The 24,881-nt window shown below is 41.8% G+C and overlaps 1 protein-coding gene across 3 annotated transcripts in view; it reads left to right on the top strand.

Moving 5' to 3' along the window:
- The window catches only part of LOC131685745 (homeobox protein cut), a 528,971-nt gene that overhangs the window by 445,061 nt on the left and 59,029 nt on the right, over positions 1 to 24,881 (top strand). For 2 of the 3 annotated variants that reach the window (XM_058969660.1, XM_058969661.1), the window contains exons 3-5: positions 11,602 to 11,783; positions 12,212 to 12,333; positions 14,089 to 15,264. In XM_058969660.1, coding sequence (XP_058825643.1) covers positions 11,602 to 11,783; positions 12,212 to 12,333; positions 14,089 to 15,264 — 1,480 coding nt within the window. The remainder of the gene's footprint in view (positions 1 to 11,601; positions 11,784 to 12,211; positions 12,334 to 14,088; positions 15,265 to 24,881) is intronic. The other variant, XM_058969662.1, reaches the window with a different exon arrangement.

Here is a 24,881-nt window from a genome sequence, read left to right as displayed (position 1 = left end):
ATTGGCTCAATTCCACATCTCAGAAGGAGACTGAAACGCGCTTGACAAAAATTTGTATTTTTTAGTATACAAAAGTGCGAAGAATCGAGTGAAATTTTTTTGGATACCCGTGATGTGGTTTACATCGAACAAAATAGGTGGATTTGGGGCAAAAAAGTCATTAATCACTCGAAGCAATTCCAATTGATCCCTTGAGCTTTTTTGGACAGAAAATGATGCCTTTTCTTTAATCACACTTTGCTTCCTTCCAACCTGTAGAGTGAAATTTAGTCGACTGATCGAATATTGGTAAGAGTTGGGGTAAAATGGGTTGAATACTTAAACAAACTTCTGTGACTTCTGTCCATGTTTAAATTATCACAACTCCGAACAAAATCGATTTTATGATTTTAGGAGCATTCAACAAAAAATCGATTTAATATTTTGCCCTGCAAACACCGGAGAAATGTAGTTTTGGCGGTATGCCAAATATGCATTTTTTGGTTTTTTCATATTTGGATATGAACTGAAAATTATCATTTTTTGAATTTATACAGCTTTTCTTGTTTTTAACTTGATTCATGTTTTTTCCTTTTTTCCAAGGTTTTTAGGAACGCGTTTACTGCAAAATGGACAGAGAAAGAATGACCATAAAGGTGACAATTCACCTTTTTATTGGCCTTGAGGGCAGGCTTAAATATGTTCCTCATAGCTCTATTCACCACCAAAGTTTGGCGGTGTCTGAGCTAACTAATGGAAAGCAAACAGTGATAATAATATCTGAAGCCTGCACGCGATCCATTGGAGCTAAAAATTGATAACGAATGAGTTTTGCCTGAGAAGGGGCGGTGACGATTTGCTCATAATTGGGGGTACATGGGTTCATTGGACATATCTTTTCTTAGTGTGTCCAATAGAAAGGTGAATTGTCACCGTTCCGATCATTCTTTCTCGGTTTATTTTCCATTTTTTAATCTAGGATTTTTTTCTGAGTTGATCGATGACCGGAAATAATTTGGCATCCTTATCGGAGGTTTTAAATATGCCCGTGAAGTAGAATTCAAAATGGGCGAAATCTTGATTTTTCAAGTACGATTACGTCGAAACCGATTTTTTCAATATCATAGGTTGCCATTTCCGTTGGATGTGCTACTGAAGAAAGTAATCAAAATTGTTATTTGTTTCAAATCATATCAAGATAAATTTAGTTCAATTTTGAATTCAGATCTCCTAGGACCTCTGCCTCTATTTAGTTAAATTAGCTGAGAAGCCTGACAAGGGTTGTATTGCATATCTGCTCGATAGACCCTTTGTGACAGGGCGTCGAAGGCGTATCTACCAAAATTTTTGATCTTTCAAACGTAATCAAGGAAAACTAATAAATGCACTTTTGCCGCAATTATGTGTCAACTGTATATAGGAAGGCTTCTTCTACTTCAGCTGCGGCGTTCTTCTGCTCGTCAGTACGATAGTGAGGTAATGTTGGCTCCCTCAAATAGAAAAGAATTCCACCAAACGCATTCACTTATTATTCTCCACATTGTTTTATTGGCAAAAGTCACTCATGGTGGCATATGTTGCGAAACCATCCGCTGACAGCAAGCGAGTTTGCTATAATTCCTCCAAGCATGCCGGAATAGCGAGCTAATCAAGTTACCAGGATTTTATCAAATCACTGTCCGCCCAACGCTTCTCCTGTCAGCTACATGACCCGATTGAGTTTGAAGCCCGCAGTAGGCACTGTAAATATGGAAATAGCTTCAATTCCGTTATCGAAGTAAGATTTTTACCATCGCCATGTGTCATGATGGCGCCTTGATGCGTGCACGTTCACAAAAATGGATTTCAAACCAGAAACAACCACAACAAAAGCCCGAGTCCTTTGCTCTTGCTGTGCCGTTCGGACAATAAAACACCCCTCACCAATCCCACGCAAAGAGTACTTTTTCCGACTTGAACTCCCGATCCTCTGTTCCAAACCACTCACGCAAATATTTCAGCGATAGCAACATACGCCAGTCAGCAAAACGACAAAAAATCCCCAGTCAGACTACGGACAATAATCTATACCCTATTTATGAATATGTAGATTCCACACTGCTCCCGTTCCCCTCGTTCCCCATCCATTACTGTAAGTATCCTAACCCTCTCTCCCGGTATTAGTTGACCGAGGATTTTTTTTTCAACCGCACCCGCACACACTTGAAAGGACCAACCAGGATGAGGGGGATCAAAACGATCGCCGAAATTGAAAAATTATGTCCTTTTCTTTATGTCCCCGGCACTACTCGCCCGCCGACCGAGCCCTAAGCGAAAGCAACAGCAGGGGCCATTATTGCGGTCGTCATTAGCTCCACGCGGTCAGTGTCCTATTCCCCCACTCTCTAACCTCAAACTAACTGCCAACAGAGGAGAGCTATCAAAAGACTCATACCACACTCGCTCGTACATTCGATGTTGTTGATTTTTTTTTCTGCGCTGCCTTTCGCATGATTACTATTATTTCGCTTGTTGTTCGCCACTGGCCTTTTTATTTTCGTGAATCGCACCGAATGGAACAATCCTACGCTTTTACCATTATTGTCATTTGTCAAAAATGTTGGTGGGTTTTACGATCGATTTTCCTATACCTATCTATCTAACCCACGTCGCCGCCTGCTGAGTCGAATTCAAATACTGTTCGCCGAACGTCGAACGGGTAGGAGAAGATAGGACTTGGAGGGGTGAAGTCAGAGTAAGACAGTTATTAATAAATTTGATGAGTTTTCTATGTTTCGTCTGATTTCGGGTTTAAAATTGTCGAAATTAGTTTCCTTCCCCTTCCGCCTTTCGGCGCGACCAATTGAAGAACTCTGATTGTTGCGAGAATGAAATACTTTACAAGAACTTTCTTTTGATTGAGCCAAACCGGCATCAGTTCAACAGCACTTTGATTGAGCCTCTCCTACTGTGGTGAAATTCCTGTCCTACCGTTTCCTACCCCCATCCGTCGGCTCCGACTACCGAAATCGATGGCTCATTGTTTTCTTCAATTTGAAGGAATTCAACTGGAAAGAGAGCTGTTTTGCGCCTTTCAGGAACAACTTTGCAACCTTCCCATCTGCTTTCCCCAGCCCAAAACAAAACTGAATTGGGGATATTAATTTCTCATCATATATCTTACATCTGCTGGAAGGAAAAACCTCCGGATGAAGGAAAATTGGTTGGGGGGTACACTTTAGACAAGCGATAGTTGAACATTTCTCTGTCTGAAAATGAGCAAAGATTTAAACGAAATTTACGCTTTATACCATCATCCGACGACTTTGGGCTGACAGCATCAAACCGATTTGACGTTTTCGAGAACCCCCTTCCTTTCCTATACCAGACTTGGATCCTGACTGACTGCCTGCCTGCCTGCCGGTGGAACTCAAGCGAAAGGATTTGCGGTATCGTATTTAGAATTTTGATTTATCGCCTACCTCCCTCCCTCCATCTGAAGCAGAGCTGGTGGTTGGGCTACGTGAAAATTAATGAAATAGATCAGAATCGAATCGGAGGTGAATTTGTTACTGATGCTGCCATTTTCACTGTTAAGTTTGTTGTAGAGTTTGTATCGAACGAACCGACAGACAGACAGACACACATACGTGGGAGGGATAGGAAACTAGCAGTCATTGAACGATTTCCTTCCAATGGCAAAATCCATCTCGAACTGGTGGGAGTGAGTGAAGATTTATTCAGCATTCCTGGCATTCGATTGCTCGATTCCTCCTTAACCGTTTGTCGGTAAGGTGGTGTCGTCTGTGATTTGAATTCCAATTTGACAGCTGCCTGCCGGGCAGGAATGAGTTCGGTCGGCGGAAGGAAATCGACCTTCGTTACTACCGGCAAAGGCAAAGGCGCAAGAAAGTAGCAAATAAACAGACGATTTATATTTATAACTATTTAATAGATTTACAATAAGACGACATGACGGGAAATTAATTAATTTCGGTATGCTGAGGATTCGTTCGTATGCGTTTTGCTGTCAATTCGCTGGCAGTGAGTAGTGCACAGTGGTCCAAAATGTGAATTTAGCAGGAATTTTAACTTTACCGCTAGGTCTCTGTCGTTCTGAAATGGGTCATTGGAAAATCGGTAGAGCTAACACCTACCATATCCCCAGATAAACTTGTTTGCATGGGGTGATGGGACTATATGCAGAAAACTTTTATCGGCTGCCGGATTTAGAAGGTTAACAGACCAATTATTATGTGGTTTTTGAGGTCGCTGATTACGGTTCTGATAACAGAATTCGAAAATTCAACATGGCGGCTACACAATTGCTGCCATCTTTTTACGAAATTGGCAAATTTTGTTAGTCATTATAAAACGCCATTTTTAATTTGACAATTCTGACGTCAGCGACTCCGGAAACCTTCTTGTAAAACGTTTTAGGCCAATATTAAAAAACATGAAATTTAGCCAAGCATAACCGCTATATTGGATCCGCCATTTTGAATTTTACATTTTCGACGTCAGAATCAGAATCAGCGACCCTGAAAACCTTCTTGTATGACGTTTTAGGCCAATATAAAAAGAACATGAAATTTAGCCAAGCACAGTCGCCATATTGGAATCGCTATTTTGAATTTCATATTTGCGACGTCAGAATCAGAGATCCCGAAAAACCCCCTCGTAAGACGTTTTAGGCCAATATAAAAAACTCCGCCATCTTGAATTTTGCATTTTTGACGTCAGAATCAGAATCAGCGACTCCAAAAACCCCTTTGTAATACGTTATAGGCCAATATTTAAAAAAAATTATGAAATTTATCCAAGCACAGTCGCCATATTGGATCCGCAATTTTGAATTTTACGTTTTCGACGCGAGAATCAGAATCAGCGACCCCGGAAACACCCCTGTAAGACTTTTTGGGTCAATACAAAAAAAACATGAAATTCAGCCAAGCACAGTCGCCATATTTGATCCACCATTTTGAATTTTACTTTTTTGACGTCAGAATCAGAATCAGCTACCCAAAAACCCCCTTGTAAGACGTTTTAGGCCAATATTTAAAAAAAATTATGAAATTTATCCAAGCACAGTCGCCATATTGGATCCGCAATTTTGAATTTTACGTTTTCGACGCGAGAATCAGAATCAGCGACCCCGGAAACACCCCTGTAAGACTTTTTGGGTCAATACAAAAAATACATGAAATTTAGCCAAGCACAATCGCCATATTGGATCCGCTATTTTGAATTTTACATTTTCGACGTCAGAATCAGAATCAGCCTTGTAAGACGTTTTAGGCCAATGTAAAAAAAACATGAAATTTAACCAAGCACGGTCGCCATATTGGATCCGCCATTTTGAAAATTTCATATATATAAAGCTTAAAATAATAGTATTAACAATGAAAAAAATCGCGTCGCGAAGGGTTAAACTATGGTAAGAATTGTGGTAAAACGGGGGCTTTCAACAGATTCCTTAGATTTTTTTTGCATAAGAAACTCTACTTTTGATCAGTCGCATTCAGCCTTTCTGAAATGTAGAGCCAGGTCTAACTTTCTGCTTGAGCTATGTGAGGAATTGGGGTAAACGGAGCACACACATTTCGTGCGGTCAGTCTAACCATATTCAAACGATAAGCTGGACTTTTTTACCCCTAGAATTACCTCTTTTGATCAGCCGCAAATAGCTTTTTTACAGAAATAAAACGCCAGGAATAGCATCAAGCTTTAGTTGTGCGGAGAATTGGGGTGTAATGAGTGTCCCAAGTAACCAATAAGATCTACATTAGATGTACATATAAGGCGGTCTTAAAGAGCCGCTAAGCCTTACATTCTGATATAATGCCAGTATTATGCCAGAAACGGCGAAATATAGTGCTATTACTGTGCAGAGATTAACAGCCCGTTTGTGCGGTACTAATGCTATTATATAGCTTGAATTGGCTGTCATTCTCCGCAAAGTGGTTTTGCAACGATTTTTTATGCCTGCTTTTTGGTATGATGGATAAAAATAGAAAAATACTGTTTGGAACAGTAATTGACTCCCTTCTAATGCATTGTAATGAATATCCATATCGGAATTTTGTTCTCACACGATATGATTGTTTTATGAAAATTTATTTTAGTGAGTCTCGAACAGAGGTACCTTGCCTCGTTCCTCACGGTAAGTGCGTTGCTGCTTTTGCTGTCTAGGCTATATTGTGTATGTTCGAATGGAATGAAATATGCAAAATATAATCTTCAAGAGGAGTTGCATAACGAATAAACCCACGCAGCATCATAATAGCAGTATATTGGCTTTATATTTGCTATATAGTGCCCATGTATTCATTAAAGATCCTTGAAGCATATACGCCTTATATCAGCTTTATAGACGTATACAGAGCAAGCGATAATGCTACATTTCGGCTGTGCATGTATGCATTAATGATGCTAATATTGAGCTTTATTGCATTGTTATTGCTATAATGGGGTTTCAATGCAACATTAGTGCGAATGTATAGCCAATATTGTGCAATGGTATGCGTTTCGATCGATCGATTATCTGGGTTTTTTTTACATAAATAAAAATCCAGGACAGTCGAAATTGGATTGCTTCCCCCGTTAACTCTCAATCGACTGTGCCTTCACAGATTTTCGGTAGTCTTAAAGTTCTGGGGTCTAACAGGCAGAGCACTGCCAGAAAGTCTGTCATTAGAAATCAATCACCGGGCACTTTTTCGGATTAACACACGCAGTTCTTGCCACACAATCTTCACCGAAGGTTTCATGCTGTAAGGGAAAAACTCGGCAATCCTGAATTGAGCGGATGAAGCGAAATGTTTTAAGATAATCTGTGCAGGACCGACGAGGAATTTTCAGCAATAAATACACGTCATTGAAGAAAAGCAGAAACATCAACGGTTCCAAGTGGCTTCCCTGCGCTATTCCTGATGTAAAAATGGCCGTCTCCTATGACAATCATCTCACGATCGATCGGAGAGCTAGGATCAAAACAGCAAATTTGACATTTTTTCGAATTGTTATATGAAAAACGGAGAAATGGGTTGGTGTAAATAATATCAGTTTGAGTGCGACATTCCATACTACTTGTTATGTAGGATGCTAGACTCTGCATGTTAGTCACTGTTCAGCATCTAGGTGTGATGCCATTTCAATCATGGATTGGGTACTGCTTGCATTAACCCTGAAATTGTTACATAATCACCAGCTCGAGAGAGCTCTCAATGTTGTTATTCCACGATAGTTGTTGTAGTTTCAGTATTTTCCATGTCATGGAGCAAAATCACCAAATCGTCGATGTGTCTTCTCAGAGGCACCGATGGGAATTCTTCGGGTCCTGAATTGAACGACGAAATAACCAATTAGAAGAAGCTATGGTAATCATCGTTTCATCGATATCAGCCAGAGTTTGGTCCACAACTGGAATCAGTTGGAATTGTTCGGCTGTTCGGTTAGGAAATTTAAGTCCATTAAACTTTGAATTGTCGTATTCTGCTAGAGTAGCGGTTCTCAACTTTTTTCGTACAACGGACCCCTTAGAAATTGCCCTGGGCTGCTGCGGACCCCCACGGATAAACATTGATTTTGTATGCTATCAATACGTTATTTTCAGTTTGTTAGGAAACAAGACTTGAAATTCCAATCTGCACTCGGAATATAGATTTTTCTTTGTGGACCCCCAGCAATGACTTCGCGGCCCCCTAGGGGTCAGCGGACCCCAGGTTGAGAATCACTGTGCTAGTTGCGATCGGTCGTAAGTGCGAGCTGGACCAGAGTAACTAAAGCGAAGACTCAAATAGATAAATCTTTTAGACTTGGAGGAGATAAACCAGGCCAAATCAAGCGTTTTCTTCGATTTCCTAGGACACCAGGACAGTAAGTGAAAAACCAGGACATAATAATTCAATCTTTTGGTTTTTTTACTTATTTAGAACTGTTGGTATCCAACGGGGAAAAACAATCGAAAATGGTGAGTGAAGCTAAGCAATCATGTGAAAAAAAAATCCCCCAGAGGCGAAATTCGAACTCGCAACCTTTGAGACTCCGGTTCAGGCAGGCAGGGTACGATCACCGTCGCCAGTGGGATAATCATATATTCCTTCTGGGATGTCATCATACCCAGGGATAGCATAAGGGTTAGTGCATTGGGCCGGAGTCTCAAAGGTTGCGAGTTCGAATCTCGCCTCTGCGGGAATGTTTTTCATATGATTACTTAGCTTCACTCACCATTTTTGATCGTTTTTCGTTGGATACCACTAGTCCTAAACCAGGACATGCCCTGGGAAACGTATGGTCACCCTAATTTTGGTCAGCCCGGTCTTCAACTTTTTTTCGAGTCATATATATTGAGTTTTAGTTGTAACAATTGATCCAGTCCAAGCGAGAATTTCGCCTGAGAAACACCATTGCGGGTCACGACCATCTTTACCGTAACTTGGGATACGATAACGGAAGTGTTGAGATGGCATTTACTTAACGGAAGGCCCTGACTCAGTGACACTCCCGTAAGTTCCGTGGATTGGATAGTAGATGGGTTGTTAGTCAGGATTCGCCTCAAGCAAGCGATGCGACTGAGAATATGTTTTCGTGCATAAAAAGTTTAAATAGTTTATTGACTGTGTGATACGTAAATTGTAACCGTTTATCGAAAGTTTGTTTCATCGAAAACAACTTGAGCTCCGGACAGCCGGCTGTCGGGAGTGCTGTCGACAATATAAAATGGACCATAAAAAATGAGTTTAAAAAAGGGTATTGTGGACGATTCATAAATTATGTCACGCAAAGATTACTCAATATTAACTAACTTTCTCTCATATTATCACCCTCTTTATTCCCTTGGTCTAATATGAACCAAATGATTTCAGTTTGTCCTTTTTTGTAGGAGCACAATACTGCTGCTGCACGCAAAAGTGTCCATGTTCTATGGAATTTCCAATAAACATCGTACAATTCATACATAATTCAAAAGTTATCATTCACTCAGACAAGACCATGCGTATTTCCCACGCGCATTATAGACCCAGTGAAGTCGTTTCCCAGTTGGTGAAATAAACACTAAACAAACAAATAAACCAGTGCTCAGTCTAAAGAAATGTCAGCTCGATTGGCATCGACCGGCGGATACGTGTTCCCTTACAATGCCATCAAATCAAAGAACATTTAAAATTACATGCGACAAAATATGTGCGATTCAGAATATGGACGAATTTCGCGCCAACATGAACAAATGTTGGCAGCACCCTCTCAGATTTTAATGAAACTTTCTGTACATGAGAACTTTGTCGCAAAAAGCCACTTTGCATACTTTGTTTTTTCAAGAAAAGATCTAGATTGTCTTTTGAAAAGGGTCAAACTTTTTTACCATTTTTTCAAATGGCTATTGCCTAACAATGATGAATCTAATAAAAAATATAGGAGTGATTTTTGCAAAATTAGTCAAATTTTTGAATTAAAATATTGAAAAAATTCTTCATCGACTCATACACTAAAAAAATCGATTTTGAATACTCATTTTACCAAATACCAGAACTATAAAACTAAGGCCTTAAAGCAGTCTAGTAACAACAGTTGTGAAGAGCCGCTCTAGTAAAATTATCATTATGGATCAATTGTATAAATATAAGTTAAACAGTATCAAGTGCTGTGCAATGATCCGAAGTGTAATCGTAATAATTTTCGTCCGGAAGTCGCCACCTCGGATTTCAACGTGGCGTCAGACATAAATTTCTGGCATCTACTCGTCAAGGCCATTCCGAAAATACCCATTTCGCATGGGTTATAGCGAATTTCGCTGAACCGGAAGTCGCCAACTTGAACTCTTGAAGACTCTGAAGTCTGGACTCTGATTCCAGGTCTGCACTCGGGACTCTGGATTCTGGGTTCTGATCTCTGGGCTATGGACACTGAACATTAGATTCGGGACTCTTCACTTCATCATCGCTGGATTATGGACTCTTGGCGCTGGCCTCGAATTTCTGTACTATGCACTCTGGACTCTTAACCATGGGCTCTGGTATCTGGGGTCTTGATCCTTCACTCCGGAATCTGAACTCTAGACTCTGGACTCTAGACTCTGGACTTTCGGCTCTGCCCTCGGGTCTCTGGGCTATGTGTTCTGGACTCTGGACTCTCGGCTCTGAGCTCGAGACACTGGGCTCAGTTTTTTGGGTTGAGGTCTCTGGTTTCTGGTCTCTGGATTATGGTCTCTGGACTCTGTGCTCTGGACTCTGAACTCGGGACACTGGGCTCAGTATTGTGGGTTGAGGACTCTGGTTTCTGGACCATGAACTCTGACCTCAGGATTCTCGTCTCTGGACTCTGAGCTCTAGATACTGGACATTGCACTCTGGATGCTGCACCCTTCACGCTGCGTTCTGGACTCTGGACTCTCGCCTCGAGATTCTGTGTTGTGGACTCTGGATTCTGGCCTCTGGGTTCCAGGTTCTGTGCTCTGGAGTCTCAACTCTTGCCTCAGTTTTTTGGGTTAAGTACTTCGGGCTCTGGATTCTTGTATCAGAGCTGTTGACTCTGGTCACAGTAATTTGGGTTGAGGACTCTGGATCCTCAACTGTGGACTCTGGACTGTAAACTCTGGAACTCTCGATTCTGGACTCCGGACTCTGGGTTCTGGTCGCTGGGCTATGGAATCTAAACTCTGGATTCTGGACTCTGAGCTCTGGAGTCTAAACTCTGGTCTCACTATTTTGAGTTAGGAGCTCTGGGCTCTGAATTATGTGCTGAGGACTCTGGGCTCAGTATTTTGGGATAAGAACTCTAGACTCTGGTTTCTGGTCTCTGGGCTCTGGATTCGAGAGTTTGGACTCTGGGTTCTGGTCGCTGGGCTATGGAATCTAAAATCTGGATTCTGAACTCTGATCTCAGGATTCTCGTCTCTGGACTCTGAGCTCTAGATTCTGGACATTGAACTCTGGATGCTGCACTCTTCACGCTGTGCTCTGCACTCTGGACTCTCGCCACGAGATTCTTTGTTATAGACTCTGGATTCTGGCCTCTGGCCTCTGGGTTCTGGGATCTGTGCTCTGGAGTCTGAACTCTTGCCTCAGTATTTTGGGTTAAGTACTTCGGGCTCTGGATTCTTGTCTCAGAGCTCTGGACTCTGGCCACAGTAATTTGGGTTGAGGACTCTGGACTCTGAACCCAGGATTCTCGGCTCTGTCCTCTGCACTCTGGACTCTGCATTCTTAACTTAGACTGTGGTCTCTGAGCTATGGGCTCTGGTTCTTGATTCTGGACTTTGGACTTTGGAAATTGGTCTCATAACCAAGGTTCATTTTCAAAGATAGCACTGCTAATGAATTACTTTATAAAAATAGGTGATAAGAGATGCGGACGAAAATAGCTGATCACCGCCCATAAACTTAAACGAAAGGGGAATTGGGGCAAAACGGGCATGATAGCGTACCGTACGGTCGTTCTAAATACTACCAATCAATTTTAGAGACCGTGTTACAAAAAAACACGTCATCCAGCCTTTTCACGTTTTGGATCAATTTTTCCCACTGTGTAGTGGCAGGAGTTCCCTCGTTCGGCATTGTGGCGCCAGCTTAAACAATATGACAGTATGTCAACGATAATTAATCAAGCTTATAACCACTTTCTCTTTATCCCCCTCCAAAACAGATATCAGCCCTGTTCGAAGAGGTGGCCCGGTTGCGGACAGCCATCGCCAACATTCAGGAATCACACAACCTGCAAATCCAGCGGTTAGAGGACCGCCTGGAAGAGAAACGGCAGCACATTGTGCGGTTAGAATCTCGCATCGAGAAACAGCAGGATTTCGATGATTTGAAGAAGGAAAACAAGTAAGTATCGATTCCGGAGTCCCCCCCCCCCGTTTATAGCCGACACGTTTTTGAATCTCATTACCCACGTAAACCAAAGGAGGCTGTGATTCGTGATCGTAAAATTGAGCTACCTTCAATTTTTGTTGTTGTCATACCAGGGAAAAAAACTGTTCTGTTAGCAAACGTAACAGCTCAACCCCTCAGGGGGAAAATTTTCAAGCGAAAAAGACCCCTTTTTTAGGAGGAAAACGAGATGAACATCGTAGGTACACGCGGAAATATTCGCTCCCTCCCACCAATCCATCAAATTCCAACCATTTTTCCGGCGGTCGTTTTCCCGTGTTCGCGAACGCAAAATCTCCTCTACTGTTTATGTGTCAGTGGATTCCGACCGTCGGCAGTAGGTCAAACGCCCTAACCTCTCACTTTTTGCTCTATCGTTGCAGCATTCTGCGATCCGTGGACCTGAGTTCTCCGCACGACACGAAGCAGTTTCAGGAACTGCTGCTAGAACGCACCAAAGCCCTGGCCGCCCAAACCGAAGCGATCAAATCGTCCAATTCCGAAGGTAAGCATGGAAAAGCAAATCGCTCACGTTAGTTAGTTGGTTAGTTAGTCATGCCGTCAGACAACACACTCTGATAACAACACTGACTGCAATAAAAAAAATGCAACAAACGCACGGCGGCGCCACCGGCCCGGCCCGGCTTTTTTTTACAACTATCGGCACGTTATTGATCTACTTGTTGGTATGAATAACAAATTACTTACCATTCGTGAAATTCCAAACAAGCCAGTTTAAGTGACTGCTTTTTATTGGCCTCGAGCCAGTTGTAAACAAACAGCGCCGGAGGTCCCCGCCCAGTTGGCAGCACTGGGCACGGAAGGCTAATAAATTTTCTCCAAAGCGCGTCGAGGAACCTCGCGCCGTTAGACGTAATGATGTTTACATGTTAATGACGTGTATCTTTCCACACTCGGCACACAAATACACGCACGGTCCGGGTCCGGCTGTCGGCACCGCGGCGCAAGATCGATCCCGAACAGCTGGCGTGGCGCAACCGTGCGTTAGTTGCATTTTGTTACATCTCACTCAGAAACTATCTACCAAACTGTTCTCCCCGCAAACTCACCACACTCTCCTTTCTGTCACCCCTCGTACGTCGTATGTACGTCGGTGCGCGCGAACTCATCAATGTTTGACAATCGCACGATTGACCTCAATTTTTGCTGTTTTCCTCAAACCCACCACCCCCACGCGAAACCCCGATGAGCTATTGTGTGCCCCCCTGGCAACGTCGACGACGACGACTCTTTCGTTTCGTCACTTATTCACCTCGAAACATCGAAAACTGGAGTATCATTTTTATTAGTTTTCAGATTTTTCTGCCTCCCACTCAAAGCTCCCAATGAAACAGCAGTAGCACACTCGCCCCCGCCCCTCCAAACCTGCTTCACGTACTGTTGTTTCCATTCTCACATTAATAAAAAAAAAACTTTTAAATTAAACACAGAAAATCTCCCACGCGCTCTCAATCACATTCTCCCCCCTCTCGTTCCGTCCCAGCCCCGTCCATCATATCCAACGGAGGAGGAAAAAAAACAGTGCCAAACTCCAATAAAAATAAAATCAAATTTTACGGGGAGCTGATGATTGTTTGAACAATAACCTCTGCAGCAGAAAACAACAACAACAAAAAATAAAGCGAACATCCCGTATCAGATTTTCCCTGACCCCGCTTCGATTTGCGGTAGTTTTTAATTAAAATCAAAATTAAAAATCTTATCTCTGAAGCATCGCGGCTTTTTTTTTGTTTTTGACGGATCACACTTTTTTCCTACACTTACGCCCGCCCCCCCAACCCCAGTCAGCCTGGGAACAAAATTTGCCGACTACTGGCACGGCTAAACAGAGCGATCACGTCTTTCAAGAGTTTATTGAATTCAAATTACACACTCAAACCACACAACCCGGGAAGCATCCAAGCGTGCCTTGCGTGGGTGCTACCCCGAAACGCGACCATCCTCAGCTCCCCCGATTGCATCGCCTGCTAGACCTGCTGCTAGCAGCTAGCCGATGATGGAATTATTGAAATTTATGGCTTCTGTTATTGTTATTCTGCTCTATTCAGTTCGATTTCATGGGAAAATAAACATGTTTTACATAAGTTTGCGCTTGCTCTTCGTCGCGCTCGCTTTTTCTTGTTGTTGCTTTATTTTCGAACCAGGGAACCATCGAAGCCGTGTCGTGCCGTCGTTCTCCTGTGTTTAATGTGTTCCCCTTTCTCTCTCTCTCTTGCTCTCCTCTCCTACCTCGTTACAGGATCTCCAACGAGCGGTCAGCCGAAGCCCGCTTCGTCGCCAGCGACGAACAGCTGCAGCACCGCCCTAGTCACCTCTCATGCTAACGCTTGTAACGCCAATAACGACCCGCCCAACAATTACACCGGCATTAGCAACAACAGCAACAACAACAACAACCAGAATAGCACCGCTCTAAGCAACCACAGCCAAAACAGCACCAGTAGTAATGAAACCAACACTAGCACCATGGCAGGAGCCCCGAGCCGACCGGGCTCCAGTCCGACCGTTGTGCCGTCTCCTTCGTCTGGTGGTGTTGGATCTACCGGTGCTACGCAAACTGGCAGCAATAGTTTAGCCCAACTCAACTCCATACTCCCACCTCCGCTGCACAACGTAGAACAGTTTAGCTCGTTTCTGGGTGAAGAAATTGTCAGCACCTGGCGACGTGGGTTGGAGCTGCCACCACCTCCCCCAGGATTGGCCGCTGCTGCAGCAGCAGCCGCAGCAGCTGCCGCCGCCGCTGCCGCTCGCAACCATCCACAGTTATTAATGAATCATCATCCACCCACAGATCTAGCCCATCACGATCAGGACAAAGCTAGTTCCCATCATGAAAACTCCTCGAGCGCCAGTACACCAATCCTGCAGGATACCTCCCGCCACGATGAACACCTGAACGGTGGAGGTCTCACCCCGATGCGTATGTCCAAGAGTCCTCTCGAGGACAACAACAACACCCTGGGACCACTACCCCACTCCGGTTCCGGTCTGATACAAGGTCTACCCTTCCACTTCCAAGATCGGGGCCCGTTCCGGTTTGCGGATGATCTCCAGCTACCGCCAGGAGCGATGGTTGGTCGTCTCGGCGATTCTCTCATCCCCAAGGGTGATCCCATGGAAGCCAGACTGCAGGAAATGCTACGTTACAACATGGACAAGTACGCTAATCAGAACCTGGACACGCTGCACATCTCGCGGCGAGTTCGTGAACTACTCTCCGTACACAACATCGGTCAACGGCTGTTCGCCAAATACGTGCTCGGTCTCTCGCAGGGAACCGTCTCCGAACTGCTGTCCAAACCGAAACCATGGGACAAGCTGACCGAGAAAGGACGCGACAGCTATCGGAAGATGCACGCCTGGGCGTGCGACGAAAACGCCGTCCTGCTGCTGAAGTCGCTGATTCCGAAAAAAGGTAAGTCATCGGTTATTCCAATCGATTTTGTTTACATCTACGACGACCGAATCGTCGTAGGTTAGTTGTTTAAGTTGTTAGGGATCAGCCCCCCAATCTTGTCTTGTTCAATCGCCGCATCGGGAGTGGAAGTCCGAGTCGCCATTTTGAACTGCGAAACGAGTTCTCCGTCCCATTTCGATTCGAAATTTGCCTTAGCCGAGGCGCATCCACCGCTGTTGTTATTATATAATTTTTATTATTATCTTCATTAAGGATTACCCCCGAGGGAACGTGAATTGTTCTTTCTGGAGCGCGCCGACCGGTGAGATGATTTCTTTCCCTACGTTACGTTCCCATCCTCGTTCGTTCCGACCGACCGATGCATCACCTAGAGTTCGTTCGAGTATCTTACCCCTCAAACCATGCAATTAAAAATTCACCATTTTTTCGTCCGAACGAGCTTTAGCACCTGTCTGTCAGACGCGGAGCAACGGGTGAAACGGTTGTCGGGTGGGTTTAGGGTGAACTATTCCGAAAGACGATTTTAATATTCGAAGCTCAATGATACTGTGCTTCGCTCATCTTCTGCAACGGAACGGAATGCATCTCTCCCGTCCCGTCCCGCCATGGTGAGCTTGGCTGGGGGGGTTGAAGGATGAGTTTGCCAGCTGAAAATGTGCGCTTGGGAGCATAAATAATATTTTATTAAAAAAGTTTCTCCCGGGGATCTATCGGAAAGACGATCCCGCCATGGTGGATGAGTACAAAGTAGCATTTTCCAGCGGCAGCATTTCGACGCTATTCAAACAGATTTCACGAAACAAACGCAAGAGCGAGCGTTGCACTTTTTGCTTCTCTTGATGGTTCGTGGTGTGTTTTTTTTTCTCGTTTGCTCGAGAAACGTTTCAAAACAGCCCCGGAAAGGGTTTCTCGCTAGTATTTATCTTCCGTCGAAGAACCTTCAATTGCAACGGATCCCGAACGATGCTGCCGAAAGATTAATATCAAAAATTCACCAAATTGGCAGTTCTTGCTTTGGCCAACGGTGCCTTTTACGCTTGCTGGTTGGTTAGCTAGGAACCACACGGCGAAAAAAGCCAACTCTAATGACTGAAGAGTCTTACGAGCTGGCTTCGATTGCAACATTACCTCACCCAGTAAACGGGAAACGGGGGGTAAAAAAACGGAAGCACTCCTATGACTTTGATCCAAGCAGCGCTACACAAAAGATTAAAAAGCGCCACTTGACTTGTGCTGGTGCGTCATTCAGGCGCGCAAAAAACCCTTCCAGTTCATAACAAATCAAAGCCGGAAAGCGATTGATTCATAATTAAAATTTCATTGTTTCCTTTTCTGGACCGACGGCGGGAACTCTTCCCACGTTGACGTTGGAAATACACGTGCACGTCTTAGATTGTTTGATTGATCATAGCAATCGGTTCCGAACCGATGCATCCATTGTCGTCGCAATCGAAGCAAGCCAGTTACTCACTATCCCGATTTATAAATGTCACTTTTTCTATTGGCTACATTCACTATCCGGCCAATCCAAAGGGATTTGATTGAAATAGTTTCTGTGATTTTGAAATTTGAGTACAATTGCAAGTCTACCAACACAAGAGCCTTTTGCAAAATTGGAATATAAGTTACGTTATGATGTACCAGAAAATGCTAATTTGTGAAGACTGAAATTCCGACACGGAAAACTACTCAACGAGCTTTAAGGACATTATACAAGCGAGCCACAACACAGCTTCTACGCAACACACACACCCCTCTCCCCTGCCTAAACATGTATCTGACATGAGCAAATATAAAAATGCGTTTTTCAATAAACTAACCTTGCCGGTGTGCAACGAAACTGCTACTTGAGGAAGCTAGACAATTTTCCTATGCAATCAACCCGAGTTTTTAAAAGGTATGACATTTGTAGTTCTTATTTTGTGCGAAAATATCACCCCTCTTCACTAGGGCTTTCTTTTCTTCCCATTTTTATTGCACTTTTTCAAATGCACTTTTATCACACACCACTACAAAAAACACCCGCGAAACTTTAATCGTTTACTAACAAAACTTCAAACTTTCTGCCACTGTGTAGATAACCGAAGGAAAATGTCCGAAAACTCTCATTTGTGCGTTTGAATTTTCACGTCAAATTACATTTTTTTCTCGATGTAAACAAGCGCGTCGGTGCCTAGCAACAAGCGAGCGTTGCTGGCTTCCACATATCTTCACCTTAAAGTCGTTTCGCGAAAATGCAGTGATGTCCTGCATTTTCGGAAAACTGTTGACGGATGGACAACTTGCCTTCTGTCAGTGTAGAGTTGAGATATTCGAGGTATACGGGTGTGCTTACCGTATTTCCGAATGTTCCCTAAGTGCAGTCATCGTTTGTGGATAGTATCAAATATACATACAGCAAGTGTTATATCAAGCGACCGGAGTTCACGAAGATTTAAAATCAGAGACGAATTTCAAATTTTGGATACCGGTGATATCGTTTCGAATATTTTCTTTGTGTTTTCTTTTTTAATAACGCTACTAAATATATGTAGAATTATATAATCCCCAGCTCACGTTTTATTTCGCCTTTTGATATCTCCGTCATCTATGCAAACCTTTTCGGTTCCGAGCGTTTTCCGTAAGTGGATGACAGGATTATTATGAAATAGAAACGCTTGTAAAGACTTAGCCAGGTCATATTGGCAAATTGCGCATTGAATTTGTTTCTGTCTCTTCCTAATCATCTTGTTGTGTCTTGGGTCCGAAGCGGATCAATCGACTACTAATTGATACGGTAAACATACTAGCAGTATTAGTCCTTACGAATTCTTTTTCCTACAACTGTTCTGTTTCATCTCTATCTTAAAACAGAATTCAATTATCCCTATTCTATTCAACATACGTATTCATTACAGTATGAATCAGGCAAATTCTCTATTTTTTTTATTGTCATTGTGCTGAGTAGCTAGACGATGTGAGGCATTTTAGAGTTTTACAAAAGAATCTGGCCATAAACGACATAAGAAATATTTATTCACTATTCCACATAAAATTTGCTCGAACCGAACGTCCGCCTGGTTCGACTCAAACAGACCACACCGAACTGAAAATACTACGCAGCATTCCTAAAAACCGGTGTGCTTGCTTGAGTTAAATAATCATAAGAACAAGTCCTGGTTAATTAACTATTAGGTACCAGTCCACCATTCCTTTCCTAAACTAGCCTCATACCCAAAGTCGAAATAGTCGACAACTAGCAGGATCCACCTGACTCCCATCCAAGCAAATTGATCTATCCACCTTCAAGTATTAGCACACATCTACCAACCAGCCAAGAAGGTTTCCGAACCAATGATAATGGACCATGCCAGTCGAAGGCCACAGGCCTGGCGCCATCTCGTACAGTTCCTGAAAATAAATGTGTGTTGGCGCTACTTACAGATTTCAGTTCGCTGTTCATCTCTTCCGGCATTTCGACGCCGTCGTTCGACAGTCTCATAGAAGAGATCTCTTTCATCGAATCCTTACCGTATATGAGACGCTCTAAGAGTTCTACAGGCTCGAATATCAACTATCTTAAGCGAAAAAGACATATAATTTTATATATATTCGCTAATCTTATAATCAACTAAGCCTGTCTGCTGATTCTACTGCAGAAATGCTAATGATGTGACCATTAAGAATACGTCAGACCATTTTAATTGACCCCCTTCGGTACCAGTTTGGCCGTAACGCGGGTGGCGGCGTGAAAGCTGCCAAAGAGGGGTTAAGAACAGCTTGAAACAACATCTGATGTTACTCCAAATGTATGTGATATCCAAGACTGACTTGGATAGTTCCATCGAGCCTAGTTTGCAAACTAGACTCACTGTTCTCCATTCACCATCTGAACTAAATAAATTGTGGCTTGTTACTTGAAAATATTCCTAGCTTTCAGAGTTATTTTGAAATTACAACGATCCAAAAAAATTTCGATGAAATTTAATAAGTGTGTCAAAGAATGTAATTTAGATCGAATCTGACACCCATTTGATTTTGCTGTCGTTAGATCACATTCGTTCTAAAAAGAACGATCCGCCACAATGCAGAATAAGGCTTGTTTACCAAAAATAATATGCACCACAATATATGGTCGACGAAAAAATTCTGATTGTCTGCCTAACCGTACATCCACATGCTTCGCATTCGACCAGCGAGCGATGAATGAAGCACTTAGTACAAAAAATGCATGCGGGGAATATATAACTTCCCAATATTTGACTTGGTCATTTAGATGCACTATATTGACGGCTCTGCCTGAAATATACTAACAAATTTCGGGTTTTCTGTGTCACCTTCAACTGTTTTTGCGTTATTCATAGAAGTCATACATGCTACGAAATTTAATACAAATTTAGTGAAAAATTTTCCCACTGATTAGTGCAAATATAATGTAATTCCGGTTCAGTACAATGAAAGTTACTAGCGTTTAAAAACTTTCCCCTTCTGTTCCTTCCTAAATTTTCAAAAGTCTCTATATAAAAAGGAGTGTCGTAGTTATGACAAATTAATATGAACAACTGGATCAAATTCCCCAAAAGTTACTAGTGATGATTGCATTTTTTTTTTCAACGAATGCATAGTTATTGTGAACTCAGTTGACTTTACCTGCTTTTATTGCACCGGAATCCGTCTCTAGTAACATTTGAGGTTTAATGGTAGTTTTATACCCACACAAAAAATCTAAATTGAACTTGTTCCATACTATAAAACTATAATTGTTAGTTGGAATACACGTATTCAACTTTAACCAACTTCCGCACCTATGAGTGATTTAGAAGTTGTGGATTACTACAATTTAAGTTATTGTGCTCTGATCTTGATGAAATTTTGAGATTTTTTTAAAAGTATATACGTTGCAAAGTTCAAACCAAACCTCGGAATGGAGCCCTATATTATCGGTTGAAGGTCATTCGGGTATAATTTGACTGAAAAAGAAAACTAATCGCTGTAGTCTGCGATGAATCGGTCTTCGGGAAGGTTACAAATATTATCAAGCAATTAAACAACCCATCCGTAGCCTCGAGCAACAAACAGTAGCCAGAATCCAGTTCCGTAAGCTGTTCGACTAAATGTGAATGAAACGTGATGGCTGTCCTTTGATTGACCATGAAACCTATGCGGTAGACGATTTAAAACGAATACCACGGCTCAATTTTTTGCAGATAAGTTTGCGAAAAAAAACTATAATTTGGCAAGGGATTTGTTCCTGCGGCAAAAAAAACTGCGTTTTTGTGACAGATAACACTGAGTTGGGCTCCTCAAAAATCGAACGTTATCCTTCATCAAGTTCCATGATAATTATACAGGGCCTTAGTCAAGCAAATACACGCATTTGAAAGTGCCATATTTCTAAAGAATCTAGCCTCTATTGTTGGTTGCAGGGTTTAAAATTTTCTCTTTCTCGAACGGACATATGGACGATATCCATACTATGAAAGAAAAAAAAAATGTGCGATAAACTACTTGCCTTAAAAAACACATTCAAACTCTGGCTGGTTTCCATGAAAATCGAAGTTTTCCAACCGCAACTGCAGATTCCTTGCCAGATCCACAACTTACCCATCATAGTTATTCGCAAAGACAAATTTATATTTCTTGAGAATATCTCAGCAACATAAAACTTTTGTCCCGGAAGCTGTTTGAAGCTGTTTTACTTTACGATCCGGCTCTGAAACCTTTCCAAATGCGCAAATTTAGAGCTGCATAGCACAGAGTTTGTTGACCTCAAGCACACCCGACGTCTTGATTACACTTTTCGGGGAACAGAAGTTTCTTGAAATGTTTCATTACGATGACGGTGGCTTTGGTTATTTTCGATTCCTCTGCGATCTTCCATTTCGACCATGTCGTGATTTCATTACTTTTGGGCAGAATAAATTGAGTTCCTTTTTCCGTCGCTCGGCAATTCACCAACCATCTTTAAAAAATTGCACAGGAATTTAAGATAGACTTCGTAAACGGATTGCTGTCAAAAGCTTCTATAACCGACCACTAGGATAATTTCACCGGTAAAAAACAGCGAGCCGATTCTAAATATACAGAGTTATATAGTTGAATCTAAATGAATAGAAAATGCAGAACACTGGATGCACCAATAAATGGCTATTCTTGTTTTAACGTTTTATTTTTGAAACAAAAAACGGGAACTAATAAGCTTTATATCTGCTTTATGGGTAGTCTTGAAGAACCAGTAAGCTCTGTATGCTGATTAACTGCTGATATAATGCTAGGAAAGAGAAAAATTGATTTAACCGGTGAAAAAATGTTGCTACCGAGCTTCCCGCGAAATACTAAATATTGGTATTTCGATCATTATAATATAGTTGAACGTGCATCGACATGCTTCTCGTTCGACACGCAAGCAACGAATAGCCCATAAAAATATATAGGGAACTTATATAGCTTCCCATTTCTCGACTAGCTCTCTTAGATGCTTCACATTGTCGGCTCTGTTTGAAATAGACTGTGGATTTTCAGTTCTTTCGTGTCGCTTCCGAAATATTTTCTGACAGATTTGCGTTGTTTATAGAAGTCATAAATACTTCGAAATTCAATGCAAAATGGGTAAACATTTTTCCAACAGATTAATGCAGTTTTAATTTGTTTAAAATGTGTGTCAGATTAAAGCATCAAAACCACTCGATGTGGTTCATCTCATCTCAACGCCAGCCGTGACGAAATAGCAAACACGTCCAGTGTGTGCCGCAGAAGATGAGTCTTTGCGGTTATCATTTGTCCGTATTTTAGTGTTTTAAATTCTAGAGCAGTTAAAATTTTAATTTTAATTTAATTTTCTGCTTGTGATCGTCACATTTTAATTGTGAATTCACCATAACCGGGAATACTCAGAAAAAATATTTTTGTGGTTTCCGCCGCCAGTGCAGACAACTAGTATTAGCTCTAACTCTGTCTGCCGATGCATCAAAAACGTTAATGCCTTTTATTAAACCACACAAAGATCCAGAGAGGGTTTTGGACAGGTTTTGTAAGCTGTCACTACCTACAGCCAAAAGATGCTGCTATAAGGAAAGCGGAACAAAAAAGCAAATTATGAGACACAGTGACTCACATTCGCCGTTTTTTTTCTATTCCATACAACACACCCGACTGACGCTGAAATGAGTTGAACCGCTCATACTTGTAGTTTCGAGTGATTTTGGTATGTCGCTTTGAGATTGTCTTTTACATGAACTTCCCTATGACCAGCCAAGAAGGTTTCCGAACCAATGATAATGGACCATGCCAGTCGAAGGCCACAGGCCTGGCGCCATCTCGTACAGTTCCTGAAAATAAATGTGTGTTAGCGCTACTTACAGATTTCATTTCAATTGTAGTAAGTAAGTGTGTCATTCCCTTTTGTAAAACTCGCGTATCGCTGTTCATCTCTTCCGGCATTTCGACGCCGTCGTTCGACAGTCTCATAGAAGAGATCTCTTTCATCGAATCCTTATCGTGTATGAGACGCTCAAAGAATTCTAATGGCTCGAATATCAACTATCTTAAGCGAAAAAGACATAATTTTATATATATTCCCTAACTAAACTGATTCTACTGCAGAAACGCTAATGATGTGACCATCAAGAATACGTCAACCACCTTAATTGACCCCTTAGGCACTAGTTTAGCCGTAACGCGGGTGGCGGCTTGAAAACCTGCCGAAGAGCGGTTGAGAACAGCTTAAATCAAATCTGATGTTACTCCAAATGTATGTGATATCCAAGACTGACTTCGTTAGTTCTATCGAGCCTAGTTTGCAAACTAAACTCACTGTTCTCCATTCACCATCTGAACTAAATAAATTGTGGCTTTTTACTTGAAAATTTTCCTAGCTTTCAGAGTTATTTTGAAATTACAAAGATCCAACAAAAAATTCGATGAAATTTTATAAGTGTATTAACGGATGTAATTTAGATCGAATCTGACACCCATTTGATTTTGCTGTCGTTAGATCACATTCGTTCTGAGAAGCGATCCGCCACAATGCAGAATAAGGCTTTTTACCAAAAATAATATGCATCACAATATATGGTCGACGAAAAAAATTTGATTGTCTTCTTCTTACCACACTGCCTGACCGCGCATCCACATGCTTCGCATTCGACTAGCGAGCGATGAATGAAGCACATAACGCAAAAAATGCATGGGGGGAATATATAACTTCCCAATATTTGACTTGGTCATTTAGATGCACTATATTGACGGCTCTGCCTGAAATATACTAACAAATTTCGGATTTTCTGTGTCACCTTCAACTGTTTTTGCGTTATTCATAGAAGTCATACATGCTACGAAATTTAATACAAATTTGGTGAACATTTTTCCCACTGATTAGTGCAAATATAGTGCAATTCCGGTTCAGTACAATGAAAGTTACTAGCGTTTAAAAACTTTCCCCTTTTGTTCCTTCCTAAATTTTCAAAAGTCTCTATATTAAAATGAGTGTCGTAGTTATGACAAATTAATATGAACAACTGGATCGAATTCCCCAAAAGTTACTAGTGATGATTGCATTTTTTTTTTCAACAAATGCATGGTTATTGTGAACTCATTTGACTTTACCTGCTTTAATTGCACCGGAATCCGTCTCTAGTAACATTTGAGGTTTAATGATAGTTTTATACCCACTCAAAAAATCTAAATTGAACTTGTTCCATACTATAAAACTGTAATTATTAGTTGGAATATACGTATTCAACTTTAATCAACTTTCGCACCTATGAATGGTTTAGAGGTTGTGGATAACTGCAATTTAAATTATTGTGCTCTCATCTTGATGAAATTTTAAGATTTTTTTAAAAGTATGCAAAGTACAAACCAAACCTCGGAATGGAGCCCTATATCGTCGTTTGAAGGTCATTCGGATATTATTTATCTAAGCAATGAATGCTAATCGCTGTAGTCGGCAGCGAATCGGTTTTCGAGGTTATAAATATTATCGAGCAAATAAATAAGCCATCTGAAGGCTCGAGCAACAAACAGTAGCCAGAATCTAGGTTCGTAAGCTGTTCGACCAGGTGCAGATGAAACTCGATGGATGTGTTTCGATTGGCGATGAAACCTACGCCGAGTTCGCACAAATTCCGTGGCTTAAATTTTTTGCAGATAAGCTCCGAAAAAAACTCTGATTTGGCAAGGAATCTGTTCCTGTGACAAGAAAACCTACATTTTCGTGACAGATAACACTTGGAATTCGGCTCCTCAACATGGTCCGTTACGTTTTGGGCAGCCTTAATCAGCGGCCATTACAGCAAGGACTTGCTACAGTCATTTGACAATAGTGTCCAGTTCATCCCAAAATAAGAGAATCCACCGAAATTTCCCCTAGCTACGTTCAATAGCGTTGTATTAGAATCGGTGGAATCTGCAGCCCAAGTCCATAACTGAAGAAGCTGTGCATCGGATGAAGGGCGATATCCATTGAAGAGATGTTTTTGCAAAATTAAATTTTATTACCTTTGTTTCATCCTTAGTAAAATTATTCAGTTGAAAGAACGATTCAGCAAATACACGCATTTGTAAGTGCCACATTTCTAATGAATCTAGACTTTATTGTTGGTTGTATAGTTTGAAATTCTCCCTTTCGTGAACAG

This window comes from Topomyia yanbarensis, chromosome 2 (genome assembly GCF_030247195.1).
Source record: "Topomyia yanbarensis strain Yona2022 chromosome 2, ASM3024719v1, whole genome shotgun sequence".
NCBI lineage: Eukaryota > Metazoa > Arthropoda > Insecta > Diptera > Culicidae > Topomyia > Topomyia yanbarensis.
Note: the sequence above shows the minus strand (reverse complement) of the source record. Positions and strands in the feature narration are given on the sequence as shown.